Source organism: Tachysurus vachellii, chromosome 17 (genome assembly GCF_030014155.1).
Source record: "Tachysurus vachellii isolate PV-2020 chromosome 17, HZAU_Pvac_v1, whole genome shotgun sequence".
NCBI classification, from domain to species: Eukaryota; Metazoa; Chordata; class Actinopteri; order Siluriformes; family Bagridae; genus Tachysurus; species Tachysurus vachellii.
The window spans coordinates 10,749,442-10,776,092 of record NC_083476.1 but is presented as its reverse complement, the minus strand read 5'-3'; the positions used below and the strand labels follow the sequence as shown (position 1 = coordinate 10,776,092).

Below are 26,651 nucleotides of genomic sequence, written 5' to 3'. Positions count from 1 at the left end.
TTCGGCTCACCACAATTGTATAGAGTAATTACTTGAGTTAGGTTTCTGTCAGCTTGAAGATGTCTCTTATCAACAAGGCATTTCTGTCCATAGAAGAGCTGCTTAATGGATGTTTTTTTCATCACCATACTGAGTAAGCTATAGAGAATATAAAGACTGCTGTGTATGAATACAATTATATAAATACTCAAATCAGAACTTGTGGCATCAACAATCATGTCATGGTCAAAATCACTGAGATCACATTTTTCCCTATTCTGACTGTTGATGTGAACATTACCTGAAGGTTGCTGGCCCAAATTGGCATGACTTTGAGTATTGCAATGCTTCCACACAACTGTGTTATTAGATAATTGCATGAACAGGTGTACAGGTCTTCCTAATAAAGTTATTTATGACTATATTTTATACAGAGGAAGTGGTGTTGGTTAAGAGAAAGCGGAAGGCTTAAAAACATTAGGCATGTAATAGCAATTCATTGCATAGGCAGCATCACTATCTGGAAATCGTAGCTTTAAGAGTTTTATTGATTGATTTGCAAGGGATATTTAAATTAGTTAATTTTTAATAGTTTAATATATTTGTATTTAATATACCAACATTGCATCTAACAGTATTTATACCTCAGCCACATCTTGAGGAGTTAATTTTATATGGATGAATTGTTACTACATTTACTAAAAGTGAACTTGAATTACCAACTTGACTCCCTTTGTCAACTTGAGAAGTCTCTAATCATGAAAATTAATTGTGATTCAGTTGAGCAAGTCATCAAACAACAAGATCCATTTTCTGTTCATTAAACATTAATGGCCAACATTTATTCTTTTACCAACAACCCTAGAGATTCATTTTGCTGGGTAAAAAGCAGGTTAAGGAGGTACAGTTTCAAGATCTCTCTACACAAAAGCACATGTTAGAGTCCTTGAGCTTTGAGTGACTCTGGGGAGTGAAATAGGGAGTGGTTTATGTTTGTGTGTGTGTGTGTGTGTGTGTGTGTGTGTGTGTGTGTGTGTGTGTGTGTGTGTGTGTAAAGATGGGGTGTCCAATTGGTTGGGGATATAATTAGGTCTGGTCTGGTCTTCACTGCTGACAGTGCTAGTGGTGGCCAAAAAAAGCCTGTTGGGTCTGAGGAGTGCAGGGAGGAGAGGGGGTTTGTCGTAAAGACAGCAGAAATGGCCAGCAAAGGTGAGACACGTCCACACGACTCAATAGGATCTGAACTCACATAATATATAGAGAATAATCTGATGGTATTGTGATACCATCAGATTATTCATAGGAGCAGGTTAAGGGGCTTTTGGCAGCATTTTGGCAGCAGTGCTTAGTGGAGCTACAGTAAGACTGATGACAGGTCAGTTCATCACAGCGGGCTTCCTTACAGGATATTGGCAAGTAAAAGGGACCTGATAGAGGGATCATCTATAGGCCTTGGGCTCTAGCATATACTGTGCTTCTTTTGAATGTGATATTTGAGGTGAGACTCTCTCTTTGTCTTGTTTCGGCTGTGCCCCCAGATGACTTCTTGGAGTGATTTAATCTGCACCAGCCATGTTTGCCTGAATTAAGGGGATTGTTAGCATGGCTATGGGTCTTACTGTAGACCTTCTTTATTGTCTATGTGAGTTTCCAGCAGGTTGCATTTGAACTCTCACCCTGGCTTTCCACCTGTTATTGCTATGGCACAGATTTGCACCTGTTTGCTGAATAATCAAAAGCAACAGCTGCTTGGATCTGTTAGCTCAATGCGAGGTGCAGAGATATTAATGGTACTTTACACAGAGCTGTGGTGCTATTTGCCTCTGCAATATTATGAATGAGAATGAATGGCATCTGTTGATCCATTGTTGCTGTCTTGTTATACTGTATGCGTTATACATGTTTCCAGGGCTAATGCTACACTCAGGGTACATGGTTGTCCACAAATGTGAAAATACAGTGAGGAAAATAAGTATTTGAACACCCTGCTATTTTGCAAGTTCTCCCACTTAGAAATCATGGAGGGGTCTGAAATTGTCATCGTAGGTGCATGTCCACTGTGAGAGACATAATCTAAAAAAAAAATCCAGAAATCACAATGTATGATTTTTTAACTATTTATTTGTATGATACAGCTGCAAATAAGTATTTGAACACCTGAGAAAATCAATGTTAATATTTGGTACAGTAGCCTTTGTTTGCAATTACAGAGGTCAAACGTTTCCTGTAGTTTTTCACCAGGTTTGCACACACTGCAGGAGGGATTTTGGCCCACTCCTCCACACAGATCTTCTCTAGATCAGACAGATATCTGGCCTGTCGCTGAGAAACACGAAGTTTGAGCTCCCTCCAAAGATTCTATATTAGGTTTAGGTCTGGAGACTGGCTAGGCCATGCCAGAACCTTGATATGCTTCTTACAGAGCCACTCTTTGGTTATCCTGGTTGTGTGCTTCGGGTCATTGTCATGTTGGAAGACCCAGCCTCGACCCATCTTCAATGCTTTAACTGAGGGAAGGAGGTTGTTCCCCAAAATCTCGCAATACATGGCCCCGGTCATCCTCTCCTTAATACAGTGCAGTCGCCCTGTCCCATGTGCAGAAAAACACCCCCAAAGCATGATGCTACCACCCCCATGCTTCACAGTAGGGATAGTGTTCTTGGGATGGTACTCATCATTCTTCTTCCTCCAAAACAGGTTTAGTGGAATTATGACCAAAAAGTTCTATTTTGGTCTCATCTGACCACATGACTTTCTCCCATGACTCCTCTGGATCATCCAAATGGTCATTGGCAAAGTTAAGACGGGCCTGGACATGTGCTGGTTTAAGCAGGGGAACCTTCCGTGCCATGCATGATTTCAAACCATGACGTCTTAGTGTATTACCAACAGTAACCTTGGAAACGGTGGTCCCAGCTCTTTTCAGGTCATTGACCAGCTCCTCCCGTGTAGTTCTGGGCTGAATTCTCACCTTTCTTAGGATCATTGAGACCCCACGAGGTGAGATCTTGCATGGAGCCCCAGTCCGAGGGAGAATGACAGTCATGTTTAGCTTCTTCAATTTTCTAATGATTTCTCCAACAGTGGACCTTTTTCACCAAGCTGCTTGGCAATTTCCCTGTAGCCCTTTCCAGCCTTGTGGAGGTGTACAATTTTGTCTCTAGTGTCTTTGGACAGCTCTTTGGTCTTGGCCATGTTAGTAGTCGGATTCTTACTGATTGTATGGGGTGGACAGGTGTCTTTATGCAGCTAACGACCTCAAACAGGTGCATCTACGTAATTTAGGATAATAAATGGAGTGGAGGTGGACATTTTAAAGGCAGACTAACAGGTCTATGAGGGTCAGAATTCTAGCTGATAGACAGGTGTTCAAATACTTATTTGCAGCTGTATCATACAAATAAATAGTTAAAAAATCATATATTGTGATTTTAGATTATGTCTCTCACAGTGAACATGAACCTACGATGACAATTTCAGACCCCTCCATGATTTCCAAGAGGGAGAACGTGCAAAATAGCAGGGTGTTCAAATACTTATTTTCCTCACTGTATGGGCTGTCGGAAAATGCATGTATAAGACTGAAAATGTTGTATTCAAGACCAGCTAAGGTATAGTTCCAGGCAGACAACTTTTACATTTAGTTGTTTGTTTGATTGTTTGCTTGTAGAACCACCATAATAATTCATCTGTACAATTCTAGCAGATTTTACCTGTGAATATTCAATCACCCTGACTTGTCTCAGGATGTAAGATGCCAAAACCATAATTATGAGGTGTACAAATCTAGAGTACCACAGCATGAACCATATAAAAACAAGGAGGATAGTAAAGCAAGGACAGTAAAGCAAGGAATCATGGACAAAACCAGTACATTATGATGGTTTATACCATACAGTTTAATTATCAATTCAGATTCGACAGAAGATGTCTTAATTCTAATACATTATTGTTTCTGTAGTAACAGCTGATTCACAGAGACTTGTATAGTGAAGACTCCACATGTGCAGACATTTATTTATTAAATGCTTATGGACATTTATTTAAGGAGTCTTCAGTGTCAAAGCTTTGTAACAGTCATGGGTAAAGATAGGTAACTTTAGGTTTTCCAACAAGACTTTTGTAGTAACAACTGGTTATACGTAGTTTAGTATTCTGGTTTTGTAATGATAACAGGAACATCTTTTGTGGGCAGTGTAAAAATAACAAAAAATCCCACATGTTCTTTAATTAAATTTCTGACTGGAAAACGTTATCTGCATCATATTGGGCCACATAACACTGCAATCATGATATGTTATGCCCTCTATTTAAATAGAAATACCCTTAAGAACAATCATACTCTTCAACTGGAAAAAATGCTCAGATAACACATTAAAAGCATTTATTGTTTGGTATTCTAATCATGTTTTTCTTTAATAGTCAATTTGTTATTCTGAATGTGTTATTTTCCTCCATCAGTGGTGGACCTGTTGTATTGGCGAGATGTAGGAAAAACAGGACTGGTGTTCACAGGGCTGGTGGTGGGCTTAGCCTGCCTGTTTCAGCTCAGTACCATCTCTATGCTCTCCAACTTGGGCCTGGGCATCATGGCATTCACCCTCCCTGTACGTCTGCTCTTCAAAACAATGGACCTGGTCCGACTTAATGATGGATCTCATCCCTTCCAGTAAATATATAAACAACAGCATGGCCTTTTATAACTTACATTATAGCATCAATAAACAATAGTTCAATTATTCCCTTTTCTTAAATGCAGTTCTTAAAAATGCAGCTGGTCATGTTTCTGAGAAACCATACAGTGTAAATTCCTCTCCCATGAAGATGTTCCAGTGTTGATAAACATCTGACTGTTAAAACAATGACCTCACAAGCAAACTTCACCTTATCACCAATTACACTTGCTTGAAAAAACAAAAAAAAACAAAATTGCTCTTAACTATATAGAAAATCTCTACAGTTATAGAAATTAAATTATAGACAATCGCATTCAGTGTGTCATCCAGATGAGGATGGTTCCCTTTTGAGTCTGGTTCTTCTCAACGGTTTTTCCTCATATCGTCTAAGGGAATTTTTCCTCACCATATTTAAACTAAAGTTTTACATTCCTGTAATGTCTATTTTTCACTGAATATATTTTTTTATACAGTATGGAGACCCCCTAAAAAACACCATTCCATCCCAGCTCTCCCCAACCCCTCCTCACAAACATTACTAAAAAAACTACCAAAAGTTCCTACTGATAAGATGTTGCTTTTTAATTAGATTTGATAAATTATCAGTGCTGTGGAATATGGAGCATTACTTAGTATATAGAAATTGGCCATCACAAAACTTGCAGAAAACTCTTTTTAAATCTTTCTTAAAAATGATTTTCTTTCTTTTTAATCTTTCTGTCAGTCATCATAATCAGAAGATGACATCTGATAAATGTCATTGGCATATAATGACATTATATATAATGACATTAGGAAATTCAAACCCTAGCAATGCTGTGTATGTTAACCATGAAAGCACTGAATGTTGTTTGGATGAATTCCAGAATATCCTTGTGCCACCTGTCTCATTATATCTCTCGTTATAATCTTGCTCTTCTGTATTAATAAAAAAGGTCCTATTTGGATGAGGACAGCACTTTGACAGATGAGACCACAGTTCGTGTTGTGGAGAAGATTGTGCTCCTGATTGCAACTTTAATTACAGAGCTGAAGAGACTCTTCTTCATCGACAGTATTATAGACTCACTGAAGGTCTGAATGCATGAGAAAAGTTCTGCTATAAGCAAGGTTATACAATACAAGCTGAACCACTTCTAAAGCTCAAGGGAAGATGTGTTTGGTTATGTTAAAAGACCAAATAGCAACTACTAAATTTCTTTAAGAAGAATAAAAGAATTTGTAGAAAGAATGTTTCAAATAAAAAATAGGCACACATCTCCCATATGATTGACAGATTTATATCTACAGGGATGTAAAACAAACAAACAAACAAACAAACAAACAAACAAACAAACAAACAAACAGACAAAATAAAAGTTACACACAGTTTTGCACTCAACTCACTGAACAGATACAATGTTAATACATTAGAATTCAAGGTAAAACAAATTCTATAATAAATTAAAAAATTACTCTGATGCTCATATTCATGAACTCATAAGTTTAAAACCCTCAGGTTCCTGGCTATAAAATTGCAATGTTTTACTATATAGTAAATATATAGTAGTTACAGAAGGGAAATTATTTACAATTGCATTCCTCGTCTCACCCAGATTAGGATGGCTTCCCACCATCACCTTTGATTTGCTCACTAGGGATACATGTATACATTTTAAATGTCCTTTGTTAAAATTGCTTTGCAAAAATTTAGATTTCACTTGATTAAAAATAACACAGAAGTAAGGACCAATTCTTTTTTTTCTGACTTATATTGTTATTTATTAGGTTGCTAAGCTAGTTAAGATACATATAGTCCAGTTATCTATGAGAGATATAGGCTTAATACACTGTTAAAGATCATGACAGACACACCAAGATTAGCAGCAGTATTGGCATAAACTAACAAAGGTATAAAATATCCCTCTAGCCCTGTGTGTTAGGATCAAATAAACAAAAGAAGAATCCGTCAGATGAGAGACTAAAATCCAGCTATATCTGTTTTCACCAATATTATTATTGTCATTTCTCTGCTATTTGCTGCTAGCTGCCTCTGCTATGAAGAGTGGAAGCTAGGTTGTTAGCTGGGAAAATTTGTTCTGCTTTATAACTAAACCCAAAGGAGTTTCAGTGGCATGGTGGCTAAATAAGGTGAAATTCCATGTTTTTAGCTAGTTTATAGTATTATTCTTATTTTCTAGCATGTTGGCTATCACAGATGTTCTATAGTGGGTTTAAATATCCAAACAGCTACTAAGTTTTTCTTGCTATTCGCTAATTCTAATAGTTGTCTAGCAGATTCCAGCAGTAAAGGAGGTACATATATAAATAAGTAGATAGCAGATTCAAAAGTAGGTGAGAAATTAAATAAATTAGAACCTGTACTAAGTAAATATCTGTTTTTTCTTTTTGTTTTCTAGTTTGTTGTGCTTCTGTACCTGTTGACCTATGTTGGGATAAAAGCCAATGGTCTAACTCTTGTGATTGCTGGTAAGAGCTTCTTTCATTTATATAATCGGTTTGTTATTGTTTTTAAGGAATTAGAAACATATCTGTCTGGTGAGTTACATCCATCATTCTTTTTCCTTTCTCCAGGAGTGATTTGTGCTTTCTCTCTGCCTTTGGCATACAGACTACAGCAGGTTAGATTTTGAGGAAATTAGATTATTAATAATTCAGTGTTCTTACTATTTTTAACTGTCAATAATTTTGACAGGGCCGAATTGACAGGATTATCAGTGCAGTCCAATCACTGGTGACAAAAACGAAGGAGATGTAAGATGTTTTTATTTTAATGACAAAACAATTCTAGTGCATACAATTTTCTCATAAAACATGTTTAGTTGTTACTATCAGCAGAGATATTTTTGTGTCCTATTAAAATACATAATTATTTTCTATTTTGAAGGAATAATTTACACCATTTTCTCATAGATTTTATTTATAAACAGATTGAATTCACTTTAATTCTTACATACAGTAAACAATAATGACAAAACAAACATTCATTTACTCATTAAGATCAGTATACAGACTTTTTTTTTTACATCTAGAAGATGTTATAGCTTTGATTCTTCTTCTATTAATAAACCTTTATCCTCTATTTGTTTCCCAGAATTGAGCTTGTGGTGTCATTAGTCAAAACTCCTCCTCCTGCTCCAACTCCTGCACCTGCTCCTAAACCCAAACTCAAGACCAAATAATGAGGCTAAAGATTGGATGGATGGAGAGAAGAAGGACGTAAAGTCTTATTTATGGCTGGGAGGTATTATTGATGTAGGATGACATAAGACGTAGAATGACAAATTTCTTTATGGTGCTGAAAATGTACTGAAATTTACTACAGTAGTTCAGCAGCTGGTCTCCATGACTGTGCAAAAAAACATGAATCAGTAGCTTTGGAAACGAAAGGCCTTGGTGGGAAATCCATGTCACCCTTGTGTAAATGAACTGTAACTATGGAATTAAAGGAATCAGTTTTAATGGCAGGATATTATGTGACTTTTAGATTGCTTTGGGGTTAATATTTGATGCAACATATTCACACATGGGTAACATGAAGGTGCAGGTAGCAGTGCTGCTGTGCTCAGGTGTGTGTGTGAGTGTGTGTGAGTGTGTGTGTGTGTGTGTGTGAGAGAGAGAGAGAGAGAGAGAGAGGGAGAGCGAGAGAGAGAGAGAGCGAGAGAAAGAGAGAGAGAGAGAGAGAGAGAGTAATAGTCTTGGTTTTCAGTGTTTTTGGGATAACCTCCAGTTCCACCATGACCTTGACCAGAATAAAGCGCTTACTGTCCACGAATGAATGGATGAATTATCATGTGTAATTCAACTTTTTTAATATGTAGACGTTAGCATTAAACACTTTTATTTCTCAAAATTAGAAACTTCTTTCTATCTATCATCTCACCTTGTGAATAATTTAATGGAGTCTTAGCAGAAACTGATTCTAGGTAAATATTAACCCTTTACAGGTTTGGTTCTGGTGATTTGGAAGCTTCAAGAAATTGAATGGTGTGAATTTGAGCAAAGTTCTAAGTTGCCTTAACAAAGCATTTCGGGAAACCTTAAACCTAGAACAATTACACACTATTTGAAAGACTCTTAAAAAGCTTAGAACTGTACATAAAAAAAAATAAATAAATAAATAAACATTTTTTTTGTAGATTACTGTCCAAAGCGGTTAAAGATTATTCTGGTCATTTGAGGAGAGTGGGACACCGCTATACTGTGTCCTCTCCACTAGAGGGCGGTACAAGACCATACCATTTTTCAGCAAGCCAACTCTATTTTATATGAGAATAAATTTACAACTTTACCTCTAAATGTTTTCACACTGTAGACTCCTTAAATAAAAATCTCCTAACGGAAAACATTACCATATCAGTGATTAGATATTTGTCTCAAAAATGCATGTTTTATTAGTCTTAAATTATGGCATTTGTTTTGCCTCTCTGTATATTAGCTGTTACCATGGAAACAATTCCTTAATATAATACATATGCATTAATAAAAACCTGTGATTTGCCATGTTGATGGGACTAGTTTGAGATTAAATTTGAAAAATCAACAGCATCATGGTGTAAACAAGGGATAAAACAGTAGCCAACTGATTGGCTGCAAAAACACTTGTTGGCTCAAAATGGTAATGGAAAAAATTAGATAACAATATTGCTTTCATCAATTTAAATGACATTTTTTGGTTCACAAGGAGCCGTTGTCAATCATTTAGAAATGTTTTACACCGAGTAGTTTCTTTTTGGCATGACTGTAAAGTCTCTTTATTTGAGAATTATTTAATACTGACATGTTGGTTTGACTGTAGAAATGTCCAAGTTTTAATGAGTGTACCAAGAAACAGACGACGATTATGTCATTCCTTCACTGTTTTAAAGTAAACTAGGAGCAACCCTTAACCCACTGGCACAGAAGGATCATTCATTATCCATTACTTTATAAATATCTCGCTCCAGAGTTTTTGTTTCCAACCTCAAAGCATGCCTGTGCACACTGCATGAAGTTGTTTCTAGAAGCAGACTTGTGCCGGATAACTTTAAGAGTGCCCTTGTCTCTTAATCATTATTGATCTATTGTGTGAGAGGTGAACAGGCTAATGCAGGATTTTGGTCAGGTACTGTCAGATTGGATGCTGTCCAAGCAAAATTCACTCTGACCTGCCAGAGAACAAGGATGGCCTCTGAGGAGCAGGAAATATAGTGCAGATTCATCACATTCCATCACTCAGAAGGTGAGATGTGCATCTTTTAATAATCTAACATTTTCATTATTCTTGATGTTGAAATTTACGGTATGCATATTATATTACATCTCAGGTAAAAAAAAATGCCTTGCAATCGTTTAACATCTAATCAAAGGGAATAGTTCAAAGCGTTTCCACTTCCTCATATGTGGAGGAAGCGAACCTGGAGCATTAGGCAGATCAGATGTGTCATTTTATCCATGAGGAGATCCTGTCAGATCACTGTGCCAGCATTTCTGGGGTTTGTGGCTTTTTAGAGCCAAAGGGTGGAAATACTATCAGGGGGTACGTCAGCACGAACAAGAGCCGCTTCTAGTCCTTGACCAGAAACATCTGCAACAAGCAGAAATAGTGAAAAACAAACCAAACAGTGTTTAATCTTTTGTAATGTTGACACATAGATTTCCACATAAACATGGACATACCAACTACTCCTACGCACACACACACATACATACACACACACAGATGTGTGGGCAGACGTTTGGCTAAAATACTCCTCCACGTTAATTACCCCACAACAGACTACATCAAACACACAATTATTATGTACGCAATTATGTGTCAGTACATGCAGACTGTAAGATGAATCCAATCCAACACCAAAGGTTTATACCCATGTAAAAAAAAAAACACATTTACACTGAATGAACATGATCAGTGATATGGGGAATTAAACGCTTCTCTTATAAAAAAATAAATCAACACTATCAGTTAGAGGATAATAGAGTAGTGTTGCAGAGTAACTGTTACCATAAAAAGTTGAATATTTTTCTATGAGTGTTTTATTTTCTTCCTAAACCACAACAATGCTTATAGTCATTTATTGAATGATGAACATCATAATTCCAGTTACATTTAAAGTAACAAACAAAACAAATACAAAAAAAATTAAGAAACAAATTCTTCTTATAACTTACATTATAGTAGCTACAAACAGTTGTTCCCTCACGAGCGTCTCTTTTTTCCTTTCTCTTGAAGTTAATAAGACTTTACTATATCAACAATACATGTTTTTCTTTGTTCTACTTTATTCTTGAATCATCTTGAATCAGATGAATCGTTCACTATTGTCAGAGGGGCTGCATATTTAAAAAACAAATGTTACTATGCAATATTTCCCCATTACTATATAGAACCATTCAATTATGATGAAAATTACAGATGAACTCTTCTGGCTTTGATAAACTCACTATAAAACAGCACTAAATGAAAGTGTCCAGGTGTTATATAGGACTATAGTTAGTTTTAGGCAGTTTATTGCCTTTAACAGTGTGTTGTCTTTGGAGTTAAACTAATATTGATTGAAAAGGCTTTCTATCTTGCACACATTACGAAGGATGTTAAATTAATATGGATTTAAGAATTAAAACGTGTTTAATAAAGTGATAAAGGTCTTTATGGATGCTTTGTTTAGGAATTTATATTGTATTTAAATGGCTGTCAAAAAGAAGAAAATAACATTTTGAGTCTAGTGTCATTATATTTACAGTTACAGCTACACATGAGAATTAGACATGTTAAAAGTGCTGATTAATTCTTTTCCATGTGAATGAGAGACTTCAGGTGTCCTTTAAGGGCTAAAAGAGACTGAAGGAGTCACAGGACAGTGCAGGTGAGGACTGGTGAAGGAGGGCTGAAGAACAGAGAGATAAAAGTGTGTAGTGCTGGTTATCTCAGCTGTCACTGAAGCACAGCCCAAAACCCTCTCCTCCCCTCAACCTCCCCCGCTCCCTTCTGTTCCTAAATCTCTGGATTTAAAATCAGAGATCCTCAGACATAAACAGGGTCAAGCTCAGAAGAGTCTTAATCTTATTGCGGCATGTGTGTGTGTGTGTGTGTGTGTGTGTGTGTGTGTGTGCGCGTGTGTGTGTGTTGTTTTTTGTGTTCGTGTTCATACCAGGTTCCTATCTTCCTTGCAACCTTGTCTAGACCCAGTGTAGGTCCAATGTTATGAACAGGTTATGCAAGGCCTACTGCAAGTCTATCTATCTATCTATCTATCTATCTATCTATCTATCTATCTATCTATCTATCTATCTATCTATCTATCTATCTATCTATCTATCTATCTATCTGTTTGTTTGTTTGTTTTGTTTGTCTGTCTGTCTGTCCATCTGTCCATAAGGGCTCATTGGATAATTGAGTATTATTGGCTTCTTGTGGTGGTAACAGTAACTCATATCATGTAACCCCATTCCTACTCATTTTCTTATTATTTATATAATTATATTTTCTTATAATCATTCCTTTAGTAACTTCCAGCTCTTCTTTTGATTCAGCATTCAAACTTTGGGTGGCAGTCTAGGGTTCTGTGAACAAAGCATTGTGGGGTTTTGTCCATGTTGATGGATGACAGCAAGTCACAATGCGTACTAAACCACATCCCTAAATGAACTGAGACAGTATTTACAGAAAGGATTTTGGGTGACTTCCATCATTCGGATCATAGTTCAAGTGCAACCAGACAGACAGCAAACCTCCTCACTGATGATACTGAAGATTGTGTACTGTACATTTAATTCATGTTCTCTCTCAAGATACATGTTTTCTCTCTCTCTCTCTCTCTCTCTCTCTCTCGCTCTCTCTCTCTTTCCCTCTCTCTCTCTCTCTCTCTCTCTCTCTCTCTCTCTCTCTCTCTCTTCCACATTTATTATAACTACACCAGATGCATCTATAACATTTGTATTTCAGAGGCTGAACTGTCTAGACACCCACTAACAAAGAATAATGTATGCTATTTTTATGCTTCTCTAAAGAACATCTCCCTCATTGCCCAGAATGCATAATAAAGAGGAGACTCATAAATTCTGATTAGAGACAAAAAGCTGAAACATTTTAATTCCAGTAAAAAGTGTTTTAATATTTACATGTCTATAGATTAAATGTACTGTTATAAAAACATATTAAAATTAATTACCTTAAAACCTTCTTTAAATTTCGTACCAACAGACCTACACATAAATAAGCTCATAATGATTAATTAAATGATGAATTAAATTATTAGAGTGTAGCTGTAATATAACTGTAACACACAATATACAGTCGTATGCAAAAGTTTAGGAACCCCAGACAATTTCCATGATTTTCATTTATAAATATTTGGGTGTTTGGATAAGCAATTTCATTTTGATATATCAAATAACTGAAGGGCACAGTAATATTTCAGTAGTTTATTGGATTAACAGAAAATATGCAATATGCATCAAAAGGAAATTAGACAGGTGCATAAATTTGGGCACCCTTGCCATTTTGTTGATTTGAATACCTGTAACTACTTAGCACTGATTAATTGGAACACACAATTGGTTTGGTGGCTCATTAAGCCTTGACCTTCATAGACAGGTGCATCAAATCATGAGAAAAGGTTCTACATTATGGTTTAGGGGGAGGCTACAAAAAGTTATCGCAGAGATATAAGCTGTCAATGTCCACTGTGAGGAACATAGTGAGGAAATAGAAGACCACAGGCACAGTTCTTGTTAAGGCCAGAAGTGGCAGGACACGTAAAATATTGGAGAGGCAAAGGTGAAGGATGGTGAGAACGGTCAAAAACAGCCCACAGACCACCTCCAAAGACCTACAACATCAACTTGCTGCAGATGGTGTCACTGTGCATCGTTCAACAATTCAGCGCACTTTGCACAAGGTGAAGCTGTACGGGAGAGTGATGCGAAAGAAGCCTTTTCTGCACACACACCACAAACGGAGTCGCTTGAGGTATGCAAGCGCACATTTGGACAAGCCAGCTTCATTTTGGAATAAGGTGTTGTGGAGTGATGAAACAAAGATTGAATTATTTGGTCATAACAAGGGGCGTGATGCATGGCGGCAAAAGAACACAGCATTCCAAGAAAAACACTTGCTACCCGCAGTAAAATTTGCTGGAGGTTCCATCATGCTGCGGGGCTGTGTGGCCAGTGCCGGTACTGGGAATCTGGTTAAAGTTGAGGGTCGCATGGATTCCCCTCAATATCAGCAGATTCTTGAGAATAATGTTGAGGAATCAGTCACAGTTGAAGTTACGCCAGAACTGGATATTTCAACAAGACAACGACCCAAAACACTGCTCAAAATCTACTTGGGCATTTATTCAGAGGAACAAGTACAATGTTCTGAAATGGCCATCCCAATCCCCAGACCTGAATATCATTGAACATCTGTGGGGTGATTTAATTTCACCATTGAAATATTACTGTGCCCTTCAGTTATTTGATAGATCAGAATGAACTTATTTACACCCAAATATTTATATATGAAAATTATGGAAATTGTCAGGGGTTCCTAAACTTTTGCATACGACTTATCTTACTGCATATACTGTATCTTAGTCTGATCTTAACAAAACAACAGTATCCTGATACTCTGCTTGATACATTTACATGAAATAGATAATGACTTGGCATACATTTCAATTTTTAGGTTAGATAAACATTCAGTATATTCTGATATCTTTTGGTAAAATAACCGTATGCTAAATCCAGCATTGAAGACTTAACGGACTTTCATGCTAAGGATTATTTGATAAATCACACAGTCCTTGTATGAAGTATTATTAATTAAATTAATCAACAGCAGATTCAGAGTGTATGGTGAGTAGTGTAAAGAGGGAGATGATAAAAGCTCTAGTGTTTGAAACAATAATTTGACCATTTATTGGTTAAATTATTGGGCAGGAAAATGATATTAGATTTAGATTTGAACATGCAGTAATTTTATAACTTGATGATCCACTGTGGTTTTATTTTCTTTCCAGATGTAACTGTTACAGAGACCAAATGACTTTTGTCAAACTCTGTGGTTGTCAGAAAATTTCAGACAACACATTTGTCATTTTGCAAGCAGATGCTGACTATTTTGTTGGAAACATGTTTTTTTTTTATTGCTACATGCTGTATTTATTTGTACAGTATGCACATCGGATTTCTGAATCAGGAAAACATGGATATGAAGAACTCATCCAACAATCATCCAACAAACAATCATCCAAATTCATACACAAAACAGTCTGCAGAAGTATGTCCTCCTGTTTTAACTGAATTGTTTTTTGATTGACAAGATATCTAAAAAGATAACTGTCAGTCAGTGAAACTAATCCCATCTATATAGGGCTATACATTATGTAATGGAACTTTCATGGCAAAATTAAATGCAAACATTCCAGTAAAATAAAAAAACAAAAAAAAAAAAACGTTTTGCTGGCTGAAAGTCAAAATAACTCAAACCTAACATTTCAGTAAACATAAGCTGAGATGTTCTGAGGGTGATAACATATACAATACAAATAGATATGTATGCCTTCTAATCTCATCCCTGCTCATCACTTGTAAGCAGTTACTTGAATTTAATTTAGGGTCGATGCAGTCTGAAAAAGAGAAAAGTACCTTAATTAAAAATAAGTCTAGAGTTCAAACCTGCATTGAGCTCTGTCAGACCTCCACCTCCCTACACATTTGGAGACAATTACATCAGTACAGTATAGTAAGGGAGACAGGGTAACTCTTAGCAAAAGCAAAGGATGGGGCTTTCACTATCCCCTCCACATTAGTCCAGTAAATCTCTTGTGGTGATCGTCCCCTCATTGTACCCCGTCCCTCTCACAGCTGTAAATTTGGTTGCTCTGGAGCAGCCCAGCTAACAGCTTAATGTGAGTAGATCATGGCAGGTGTCCAGTATGGCTGCCACCCTCTGGGTCCCCACTGAAAATCAACTCTGGAAGAGTTGAGAAGATGTTACAAGAGGGATATCTTTAAAGACCAGGAAGAAAAGTGGGAAGCTCGCAGGCTGATATCATTTCACTTAAATAAAATTAACCAGCCTCCAGGTAACTGCTGTAAAATCTTTGGACTGTCTTTGCAGCTCACCATTAAGAGGCACCAGTCAATACAGTCTCCAAGCTTCATGAATCGATGGCGACAAATTATGTTTTACAAGCTCTTAGAAGAATTTCCTTCTCTTTCCCATCGCTTCTTAAGATTCCATGACCTGTTCAGTCTCACTAACATAAAACAAAAATCTCCCTAGGGTCTGAAATATCACTAGGTGGTTGAGGGTAATTTACACTTTTGTTGACCAGGACAGACATTTCTGGCCTGCTGGAGAAAAAGAGTGAGTTGCTGAACATGTACTTTATCATATAATGTTCCCAGAGGTATCATTCCCCAAAGATACTAGTGCAAAAATATTTATTAAATGTTCCACAATTTGTCTAGAGTCTTGCAAAAAAAGAGAGAGCCAATGCTGGATCCAGAGAGGTTTCATTCATGCAAAGTAAATAAATGAACTCTCACATGAAAATATAGATTATGGAATAAGCACCTCTGTTCCCTGTAATGAATTTTAAGGTGGTAGCATTCATATAAAACATAAAACCTGTCCAACTTTAAGACAGGGATTCACTACGGGAGCCTTACAAAGCACAAAGAATATACGGGCCCTGTCGAAACACTAACTGCACATGAGTCTCAGTGTGCTTCCAGCTCCGACTGGTATACACTGATGAGATAGATATACTAATGACTTAAACACAACGCAATGCATACTAAGAGATTTTGGGTGAGCACAAACACTTTTATGGGCCCAAAATGGCCTATTTTGAATTTGCAGAGCTTGATAAATTTATAGTGGTACTGACACATTTTTATATATATATCAGTCTGAATGCATTCCAGAGAGGTGATTCACCTCTGGTGATGGCTAGTGAAACAAACAATGCTCTCATTGAGTGCTTGGGTTATAGTAGCCTTTTTTCCCTACACTGAAGCCAGAATAGTGTTGAATAGTCCCCTGCGTCTGCCACCTCATTAAAATCCTGCTGTTTCACAGCCCAGGCCATGCAAGATGCCCAGCAGATACACTGTTTATATACCTTTAATATGTCTCACAAGTTCATCTCATCCAGTGTTGAGTCTCTGCAGGATGGGACATTTGTAAACCCCCATGGTAATCCAGTCTCTCCCACATTTAAAAATGGCAGCATTCCAGAAAGAATTTTCTGTCATCAGTCTGAGGAACACAGCAAACTCTAGATAACTATCAGCATCCATCATGTATTAAATCTGAGTCCCTCTCTATTTGTTCCCAAACCTCCAGCTCATTAGAGTCGTATCTGAGCCATGCTAATCAGTCCTAAGACTTAAATATGCTCTTGGGATCTTTTCAACTGCATGGGAAAAATTCAAGCACATGAAAAAAGGTATACAGTACACAATAATGTAGCCAAACACACGTCATAGTAAAGCTTATTGCCCCAGTTTTCACATGGTTTATTTGTTTGCTATAATGAGACTGCTTTGGATTTAAGATTTTAGCCACATCAACATATTATTTAAAAAAGAAAGGTAAAAAAGGTTAAAAAGCGTTTTCAGTTCATTTTCAAACCCAACAAAGAAGAGAAGACTAGTCTATGCTCTATATACAACTCAGATATGTATTTTAATTATTTACAAAATAGAAAAAATAGCTTACATGATGAAATAATAATAATAAAATAATAAAAACAAACAATATATATTCCAAAAAATTTACATAGGAAACAGCACAATATCCCAATGAGATCTTGGTGTTGAGGCATCATCCTGAAGAGTGATGTAATTAAACATCAATTTAAATAAATGAGAATAATACACTTTGAGAATAAGAATAATGGCATAATATTTCATACTAGTGAATTGAGTTTTATTAAATGAATGTTTACTGGATGTTTATCTTATGATAACTTCATGAAAATCATTAAAATATTACATATTACATATAAACCTAAATATATACAGTTCTGCAATTACATAAAGTACAAAATGTTTGTACCTGTTCAAGGCTCCAAATCCAAGCAAGACCTTACGGCAGGTTACTGAAGTGTCACTATGCCACTAAATTATATAACAAGAAAGAAATAACAATATGTCCACTATGAGAGTCCTGTGTTAGAAGATATTTCCAGGACCAGCAAATTAAACTTTAAAGTGTATTGCCTGCACATTATTCAATGAGGCGTGCAGTATTTAAATTTAATCTAGCTGATGCTGTGCTTCTATATATATCTACATTTAAAGTTCTTGAGTAAATGGTTGACAGATTGAGGTCATGGTTTGATACCATATGATTACATGGAACCAGGAAAACATTGTGTATTATAGAAACAGAAGGAACAGACATTGTAGCTCTGTGTATAACAGTTTAACCTCTAACACTGCTGCAGTGCACCAAACTTGTTTGTTATTCCTGCTGTTGTCTGTGCTGTGTGGATTTACATTTCCATCACACCTTGAAACCCATGGTTATACCACAAGACTGCTTTCAGGTGGAGTAGACATTGTGGCATTGTGAATCACTAGCATTAGACGTAATGCTCTCTGTGGTTGATGTAAACACGGTCTGCCCCGTTCTGATGGCACATCCACTCCTGATAGGACAGCGGGTGGTGGGTGGGGTTCTGGAGTTCACAGTGTCTCATCCTGCCTGGCATTCTGTCCACCTGCCTCCTGTCCATTATGTGAGGCTGAAGCAGAACATCAGCATATTAGCATGATACAATATGATGCTACAATTTGGCTCTCATGTTAAGTAACCTTCTTAGTGACTTTGCTTTGTGGAAACCTTTTCATGTTGCTAGTGTACCTGACTAAACTTGTCTAAAATAAACTTGTATAAAATAAACTTGTCTATAATGTCAGTCCATTCAAATATCATAGGCTACACTGATAAAAGCTACAAATCCAACAGAAGCAAGAGAGACATCCACAATCCTAAGCAAGCAGAAGGTAATGGATTAGTGTTGCTGGTGCCAATTCTGTAATAGTGCATGATGCAGAAAAAAATCTAGCACAATTTTACTACAAAAATAGAAACCTCCTAGTTTTTTTCTAATACATAAAACAATGTCATTCTGAGACACTGGGTTTCACAAGCACACAAGAATTTAGTAAAAGTTAGTCAATGCAAATATCAAAAGTAATTGGTACCAGAAGCAAACGCTGGTCTTTTACATCTTGTGGCACATTTCCTTCAGTGAATAATCCACTAAGTGAACTGCTCTGAACACTGCCCTAAAAAGCAGATGAGTAAGGTTCTGATGTCTTCATATTTGGAAGGAGTTAAAATGGTAAATAGCTTTGGATGAAGTGTAGATATTGGCCTCTTTCTGCATGATACCTCTCAAAACCAGAAGATCTGTGTATTTCCTTTACAAAAAAAAAATCCTTGAATTTAAATAAAGTCCCTGCTGAGTGAATGTGTCTCGCCTTAATCAAAAAGTGACTGATCAATAAGTCCACTAGTTAATTTGTGATAGCATTCATATTACAAGCACAGGTTTAATTACAGGCTTTTAAGTGCATATCTTTATTCACAATATGAATGCATCAAGTCAGCCTTGATAATACCTTATTTAAACAAAGCCAACAGATTTTTTATTACGGTTACTATTCTTACACTACAAAACAATCATGAAGATAAAAGACATGCAAATGTATAAGTAACATCCTACTGTCTTGTCATCTGTCAGAAACAGCCATAGCTGACAATAAATCGCTTTTATTCAAAATCATCTCCCACAGCTATGGAATATTCCACAAACGTGTGTGCTGAAATGTGCTGTCTAATATAACTGCAAGACCAGAGATAATGCATGTGCCAGAGGAGGGAAAGAATGAGACAGATAAGAGAAAATGGAGTCCATAAAGGACAGTAATTGAGGGAGGAAGACAGCTAAAGTGGACTGAGAATAGATAATCATTAGTCGCAAAAACGAATCACATTTGTCACATTTGTCATTTCGCTATTTAATAAGGAAACACCACTAAACAGGCAAAGACAAGCACTCACCTGGGAGAAAGAGACAACTGTGTGAGGGTCCTGGGGGACAGCAAGGGGTCTATCACTGTACGGAGGAGGTGGTCTGTGTGTCGGAGGTAGATCAATGCTGTAGCAGGGAATAAACAATATTTTGTGACCTTGTCAAAATAAACAAGACAACATGATATAGAGGTCAAAGAAATTCCTTATGTAGAGATTAGGGTGAGGTGAGCTTGCAAAATTCTTCTGCTATTATCACTAAGCAATGCAAATATTTTCCTAAACTTGTGTTATGTTAGGTGATTAACCGGGGGTAAAAGAATGCACACACCCTGTTTTAGTTCCCAGTGTAAAAGCGAACAATTTTCACTTCCATATCAGCACTGGCCATCAGTCCATTAGAATTTACATTTTCAGGTTGAACCTTCCTGTGAGAAAAACAAAGTCGCCTCTGCAGAGATTGCACACACTGGTGCTGGGGCATTAACTTTTAATCCATGTCTCAGTCTCACCCCAACAGGGTGACAGACACATGCTCACTGCCTGCGTTTACACTCCCACAAGACAACTCTGACTTGGTGACAGATTTTGCAAAAAAGCCTACAGGTCTGTGTGTTAAATCCCACACAGGCACTATAAGACATTTTGTCATGCTTTCTGAGCTACTACACTAAACAAAAGGGATTTATTTCACTGAGGAAACAGGAAAGGGAGAGAATGTAAAAGAGAAAGACACCCATTGTTTTTGTGACCTGATCGTTTCTAGCTGCTTTAAACAATCTCGCTGTGATTCAGCATTTGTTTGTTAGATCAGTAATTACACTCTGTTGATAATGAATAATTTCCACTCAGCAAATCCCAAATGTCAGGGCTGTAAAATGCATCAATATTTACAAAATCAAATCCTGTGATCATGATTCTTGTAGTCAATCATGTAATTTGTAAAATATTCTCAATACTTGATGTTGAACAACATTTCCCATCTGTCCAGACACCTGGTGTGTATCTGTGTGAACTTTAAAGCAGGAGTTTATTAGATTAAGTGTCACTGTCAGTTCTTGTAAAAGCAGAAGCTCTTTTTCTGTGTCATGGTGAAAATCCAAGCAGAAATAACATGATAACAATAATCTTTTTATTCTTACTAAGCAGAGAAAGGTGGTATAATTGTTTTAAGTATTCCAGATATATGTGACTAATTTATGAACAAGACTGAAATACATTGTCTTCTATAGGAACTAAGTCTATAGACATTTATTGCTTAGAGCTACAATATATAGGATAAAAATAATAAACATAACAATTTACCCATGATCATCAGTTTATTACAGAAGGACATATAAACCACTTTATTATTATTTTTATAATTAAAAAAATCAAATTGTCATATTACTGAGAAACCAAAAAGCCCCCTGACCCCTGTTCTCTGACTGAAAACCTAGAGGTACAGCCACATGAGACTCATTCCATACAGTAAGTGTTAAATATACATCTCCTTACAGGAAATGTTTAACATATTGTCACTTTCCCGTTTTTTTTTTTTTAAATCCACGCAGCATCCACCATACACCATAAGCCCCTGTGAATTAATGCATGTGGTCATTCTGTCACATTATAAAAGAGTAGGAAGGCCAGTTAGACCTCAGAGACACCCAAGATGAATAAATGAATAACTGATACTGACACAATTAAGTCCACATGGTGGTCTGATTAACAAAAAGTTTTTTTGTGTGTGACCTCTTCACAACACTGATCTACAAACCCACCCCAACCCAATGACCTTGTCCATTTCCATCTTATAAAATTGCATAAAGACCTGAGTAAAATAAAATATTTTTATTTATTTTTTAAGATGCGTAATACACAGTTAAGGTAGTCAGGGTGGTCTTTAAATTATTATCCTCAGTTATTCTCATTTTCCAACCCCACCTAGTTTCCATGAGTGATTAAAGATTCTACTAGATTAAATAATTAATAGCTGACATGATTATGACCATGTTAAACACGTCTCACCCTCATACCCTTATTCAGTTCTACATATTCACATTCACTTCCCTTCATCATGAATATCTCAATTAACCTGATACACCATTTCCATTTACACTGAGAAACACCAAATAATATAATAAACATATTGTAAAAAATACCAATACTAAACATTATAAACCGTTCAGTACTGCCATTATTTTTTTATATAGAAATGTATTTTGTTCAGCAGAGATTTTAACTTCTAACTAAGAGATTCTAACTCATGTTAATATAGCAATATTTACCTTTACAGTAAACCTTTAATTAACATATAAATATATACAAACATTCATCTGGGATTATGCGCTTTTATTTTCTATATTTGTGTCATTGAAGAAGAGTTATTTGTTGCCTATTTGTGCTAAAATACTGTATATACTAGGTACAGTATATAGCTGCATACATCATGCTATTCATTGCACTTGCTCGTTGCATATCAATATACTGTATTTGTTCAAGTAATTTTTAATATGTTCAGAATTATATTTTGTTGGCACATATTATAATGTTCCCCTTTTTAATATATAATAAATGTCATGCTGGTTTGTTGTGCTGCTGCTAATATTTTGCTATTCTGCTAATTCTGTCTTAGGAACAGCAGTGCAAAGAATTATAATAATTAAAACAATCTTGACTTTTGGCTGGAATGTGGAGTTGTTACTAGCATTTTCTTAGCAATAAAATAACATATCATCATAATAATCCTGCTATTGTTTTAACCACCGGCACCAATAATGCAAAGCATATCTCACATTTTACACAAGCATTTCCTGTAGCTGTAGTCGTTTAATTCATTTCTGGCCTGACTTCGTGGAAAGACTTTGACAGTGGAGCATTTGTAGTTATTTTTTGGCCAACTTGATCTGTCCAATAATAATATGCCATTGTTTGGTCCATATTAAAGTAGATGCATTTTATGCAGTCACTTTTTCTAAATCTCACGCGACGTATTAAAAACCTTTGGTTTTTAACTTTTGGCTGAATCTAGATGTGATTTGAATTTATATATCTTTAAACATGTTCCAACACACACATACAAATGCATACTGTCTTCCAAATACAATACACTCAGTTCTCTGTCACCAGTATTGAAAGATCATTTCAATATTTCTTGGTTCGGATTTCTTCATTTCCATCCGTCAGGACTCCTTTGCATTGGTTTGGGTGTACACTACAATTCAGGCAGTTTATTGTCCCCTTCTTCAGCACATGTGTACAACCTGCCATCATAAAATGCTTTTAAACTAATTAAGACATCTCTAGCTTAATGTTAAAACTTTTCTCTTTCATTCTGACGTAAATATTTTAATCTCATATCTCCGTATTGCTGCTCTCTGCATCTTTGCTTCCTTTTTTCTCTGACTTTAAGCAACATGAATGGAACCGAGCCCTTAAATATTTAAGAGCTGTGGTTTAAGATTATACAATGGTGTGGGTTCAAGCATTGGTAAGTTATACACTAGATTTCTGTTTAACATCTAACTTTTTACACAATTCTAGAGGGTCACCACTGTCTTGACCTTGAATTCCTAGGATACCTAACAGACCCAGAGATTCCTCTGTTTGCCCTTTTAATTCCTTACTGCTGTAAGGAGTCACTCACTGTGTGACATGGAGATAGGAACAAGGTGCTGCTGGACAAATATGAAGATACTGATAGTGTCAGAGACCAGAAGAGACAAGAAATGGACCATGGTCCCCTTTGACCTGTGAGCTCTGGGTTCTTGATTATGTAAACTGGTCATTCCGATAGAACCAACCTCTTTATTCTTGTTTGAAAATTAATAGACATTATATCTCAAGCCATTTCAACCAAGTATAATTAATTTGTAATGGACTGTTAGCTCTGTGTAATGTGTGCTCTGTCCTTTCGGCATGCAGAAATCTAAATACAGCTTTACAAATTAAAAAGCTTTTTATGAATCATTATGTGTATGAATTCACATTAGAATTTCCCATGAAAGTTTAAGGGAGAGATAAAGCAATTCAGGCCTTAAGGCAGTGGATATGATCCATTGTGCACAGATGGGAGATGTTGGGGTCTTTATGGTCTGAGCAGGAAGAAGAGTAGACAGGCCTGAGTTCTCTCAGCAGATATTCCTGGATGTCCACCAAGACAGGGCAAGGACCACAATTTTGGGTCTAACATCAAAGTGGGAGAGGAAGCACCTTCTATTCATCTCTCCCTCCCTTTCTGTACACATGCCTATGCACACAGTTGAAGGTCAGTTTCCAGAAATTTCCTGGACCAGACTGAAATCTTGCTGTTTTCCAAATTTCTTTTCAAGCCATATCAGTCAGACTTGAAGAAGCGAGCTTTCCATAGAGTGCATGAACCGAAAATACCACCAGTTAGGAATATTTATAATTCTCAAGGGTTCTTTAGATAGGCAAAAAATGTGTGGACACCTGACCACCAAACACATATGTGCTTGTAGAACATCCCATTCCAGTTATAGCACCTCAGTGCAATTATTATAATCTCCACCCTCCGTGAAGACTTTCCACTAGCTTTGGAAGTGTAGTTGTGATAGAGTTTCCCTTCCAGTCACCAGAGCATTAGTCAGGTCAGGTACTGATGTTAAATGAGAAGGCCTGGTGTGCAGTTAGTGTTCCATTTCATCCCAGCGGGGTTCAGTGTGATTGAGGTCAAGGATCTATAGAGGCCATTCGATTTATTCCACATCAACCTTGGAAACCTTGACTTCATAGGGATGGCTTTGTGCACAGGGAAATTGTCATGCTAGAACAGATTCATGCCTTTAATTTTCACCATTTTCTGGCCATTATGTAAGATTTTTAAATTTGGACAGGGTTTTACTTAAAAAAATAATTTCTTTCCACAGAATCATTTGACTATTAACAAACAAGTTATCACATGATCTGTCACATAAACTTATCTAATAATGCCATTTACTGTTTTGTTACAAATCAAAAGCACAAGCCTCAAATCATTGCAAAGTATTACTCCTAGCTTTTTAAACCTCTACTCTTTAGATTTGATCAGTTTTGCCTTGTTTATTCTCAACCCTTGCCTTGTTGATCACCTGAATGAAAGCCTGTTTATGACTTCATGTCTGACTTTTATCTGCTGTGTATTTGAATTAAATTTTTCATTTCAATTCAATTTATTTGTATAGGGCTTTTAACAATTCACATTGTCTTAAAGCAGCTTTACATAAGTATAGAAACAGAATAAAAATTTTTAAAGTTTAAAGTTTAAAATTATGTTACTATATATCTCTAACAATTTCCCATAATGAGCAAGCCGGAGGCGACGGTCGTAAAAATGTCCTTTATACATCAGTTTGTAGTTAAGTGGAATTAAGTAACCAAGAGCTTCTGAGGAACTAATGGGTCAGTGCAATTTCTCAGTTCATCACAGACCCAACACTAATTCCTTCCTGCCGAAGTCTTAAAATGTTCACCCCTGTAGGATTTTGAATGTAGATATGGTTTTAGAGTTTAAAATCTCAGTGCTACTCATAAAAATAATTTTAAATCAACTGTGCCCCTGTGTCCCTGACCTTATGGAAATTACAGTCATCAGTGAACTGTAAAAATCACACAGTCAGGCTAATGGCTGTTTTTCACTGTTAAATAAGACTAGTTAATACTTAATACCCTACAATGATAACAATCATTCCTAACCATCACCACCATTTTTACTCCTCTGTCTCGACTCTCATGACCATTGCGGCAGATGGATTGCAGCAGATGGATTTATATTAATAGTTTCTACTTTGTTGATCTACGTTCTAAAGCTCTGCTTTCAGTGCAATTTCTATGTAGTGATTTGCTGTACATAAAATAAGAAGACAAACTAATAGATAAGGTAACACTTTGCTTGCAGTTAATAAAGAATTTTTTGCTTTCAGGGTGCTTGAAGTAATTTTCTCAAATGAAAATAAAAAATGTGGCTGATTCCAGTTGTTTTATGTCAACCAAAGTGCACTCTGTCCAGCTTTTAAAGGAGACAAATAATGGACCCTAAGTCCAGAATGCAATGCAGCTAAATGATGCAATGGCACTGAGTTACTACAGAGACTCGCCTTGGCGTTCTAATGAACATGACAGTGTTCATGACGATATCAGAATAAAAAGCTGAGATAGATAGAGATGAGATAGTTATAGACAGAGCTGGACAGAAGACTGGAATGGAATTGTAGGTAAGACTGTTAAAAAACCGAAGAGCAACATGTCAGTGTAAGAAATTTAAACTCAAGGATCAGTAGCAAGACAGAAGTGATAAGGCAGTCTCAGGCTGTCCAACACAGATAGAACTATGAAGACGTTTTATCAAAAAGATGCTCTTTGAAAACTGACTTGTAAGGGAAGTTATTTCACAATTTTTCAAGTGGGCAAGCTGCTTTTTTTAAGATACAAATCTGATGCCCTATAAATTTCAGCTCAAAATATTCATATGGTGTTTTTTTTTGTTTTGCAGAAATGAAGAAAATAGTGCTGCTGCATTTAACATCACACACATGCTCAGAACCGAAAGTACTTTTCTGTGCTCCCCTGATCAGAATAAAGCAGCTAAGCAGCAAAGTACCATGCCAAACTACTCTGGGATCTCACTCTCATGACAACAGCATCAATCGTCATCATGCTGAGGAATTTCACATATGTTTACTTTTAACTATTTATAATCATTTATTTGCATTGGAGTGCTAACATATTTTGCACAGGGTGCTTTCAGTGTTCCTGCTGGTCTGCAAAGAATTGAATCCAGTATGTCTAATGTAGGGGAAGTTACATGCCCTTCAATACACTCATGGTTATGGAACACATACTCCAAAGATCAGCCTTTTAGGGTTTTCAGCCCATAAACTTGGTGTGTTACTTTGTCCATGAATGAAATTAATAAAAGCGATGTCATACAGTAAATAACTCCCCTGTTCCCTACATATGGCATAGTGTGAGTGTTCAGGGTTTTTTAGGGT

At 36.5% G+C, this 26,651-nt stretch overlaps 1 protein-coding gene across 2 annotated transcripts; it reads left to right on the top strand.

Annotated features, from left to right (window-relative positions):
• The first annotated feature begins 1,080 nt into the window (after positions 1–1,080).
• On the top strand, positions 1,081–26,204 carry rtn2b (reticulon 2b). Of its 2 annotated transcripts, XR_009649787.1 has the most exons (8): positions 1,081–1,188; positions 4,441–4,648; positions 5,591–5,729; positions 7,055–7,124; positions 7,230–7,276; positions 7,351–7,409; positions 7,750–7,899; positions 26,153–26,204. XR_009649787.1 is itself a non-coding variant. In XM_060891255.1 (7 exons), the coding sequence occupies exons 1-7, from the start codon at positions 1,176–1,178 to the stop codon at positions 7,835–7,837; spliced, it is 624 nt and encodes a 207-aa protein (XP_060747238.1). In that variant the 5' UTR covers positions 1,081–1,175; the 3' UTR covers positions 7,838–8,870. The 2 variants fall into 2 exon arrangements, 1 of the variants encoding a protein (XP_060747238.1); XM_060891255.1 differs by lacking the exon at positions 26,153–26,204 and having other exon boundaries at positions 7,750–8,870.
• Positions 26,205–26,651: the final 447 nt, after the last annotated feature.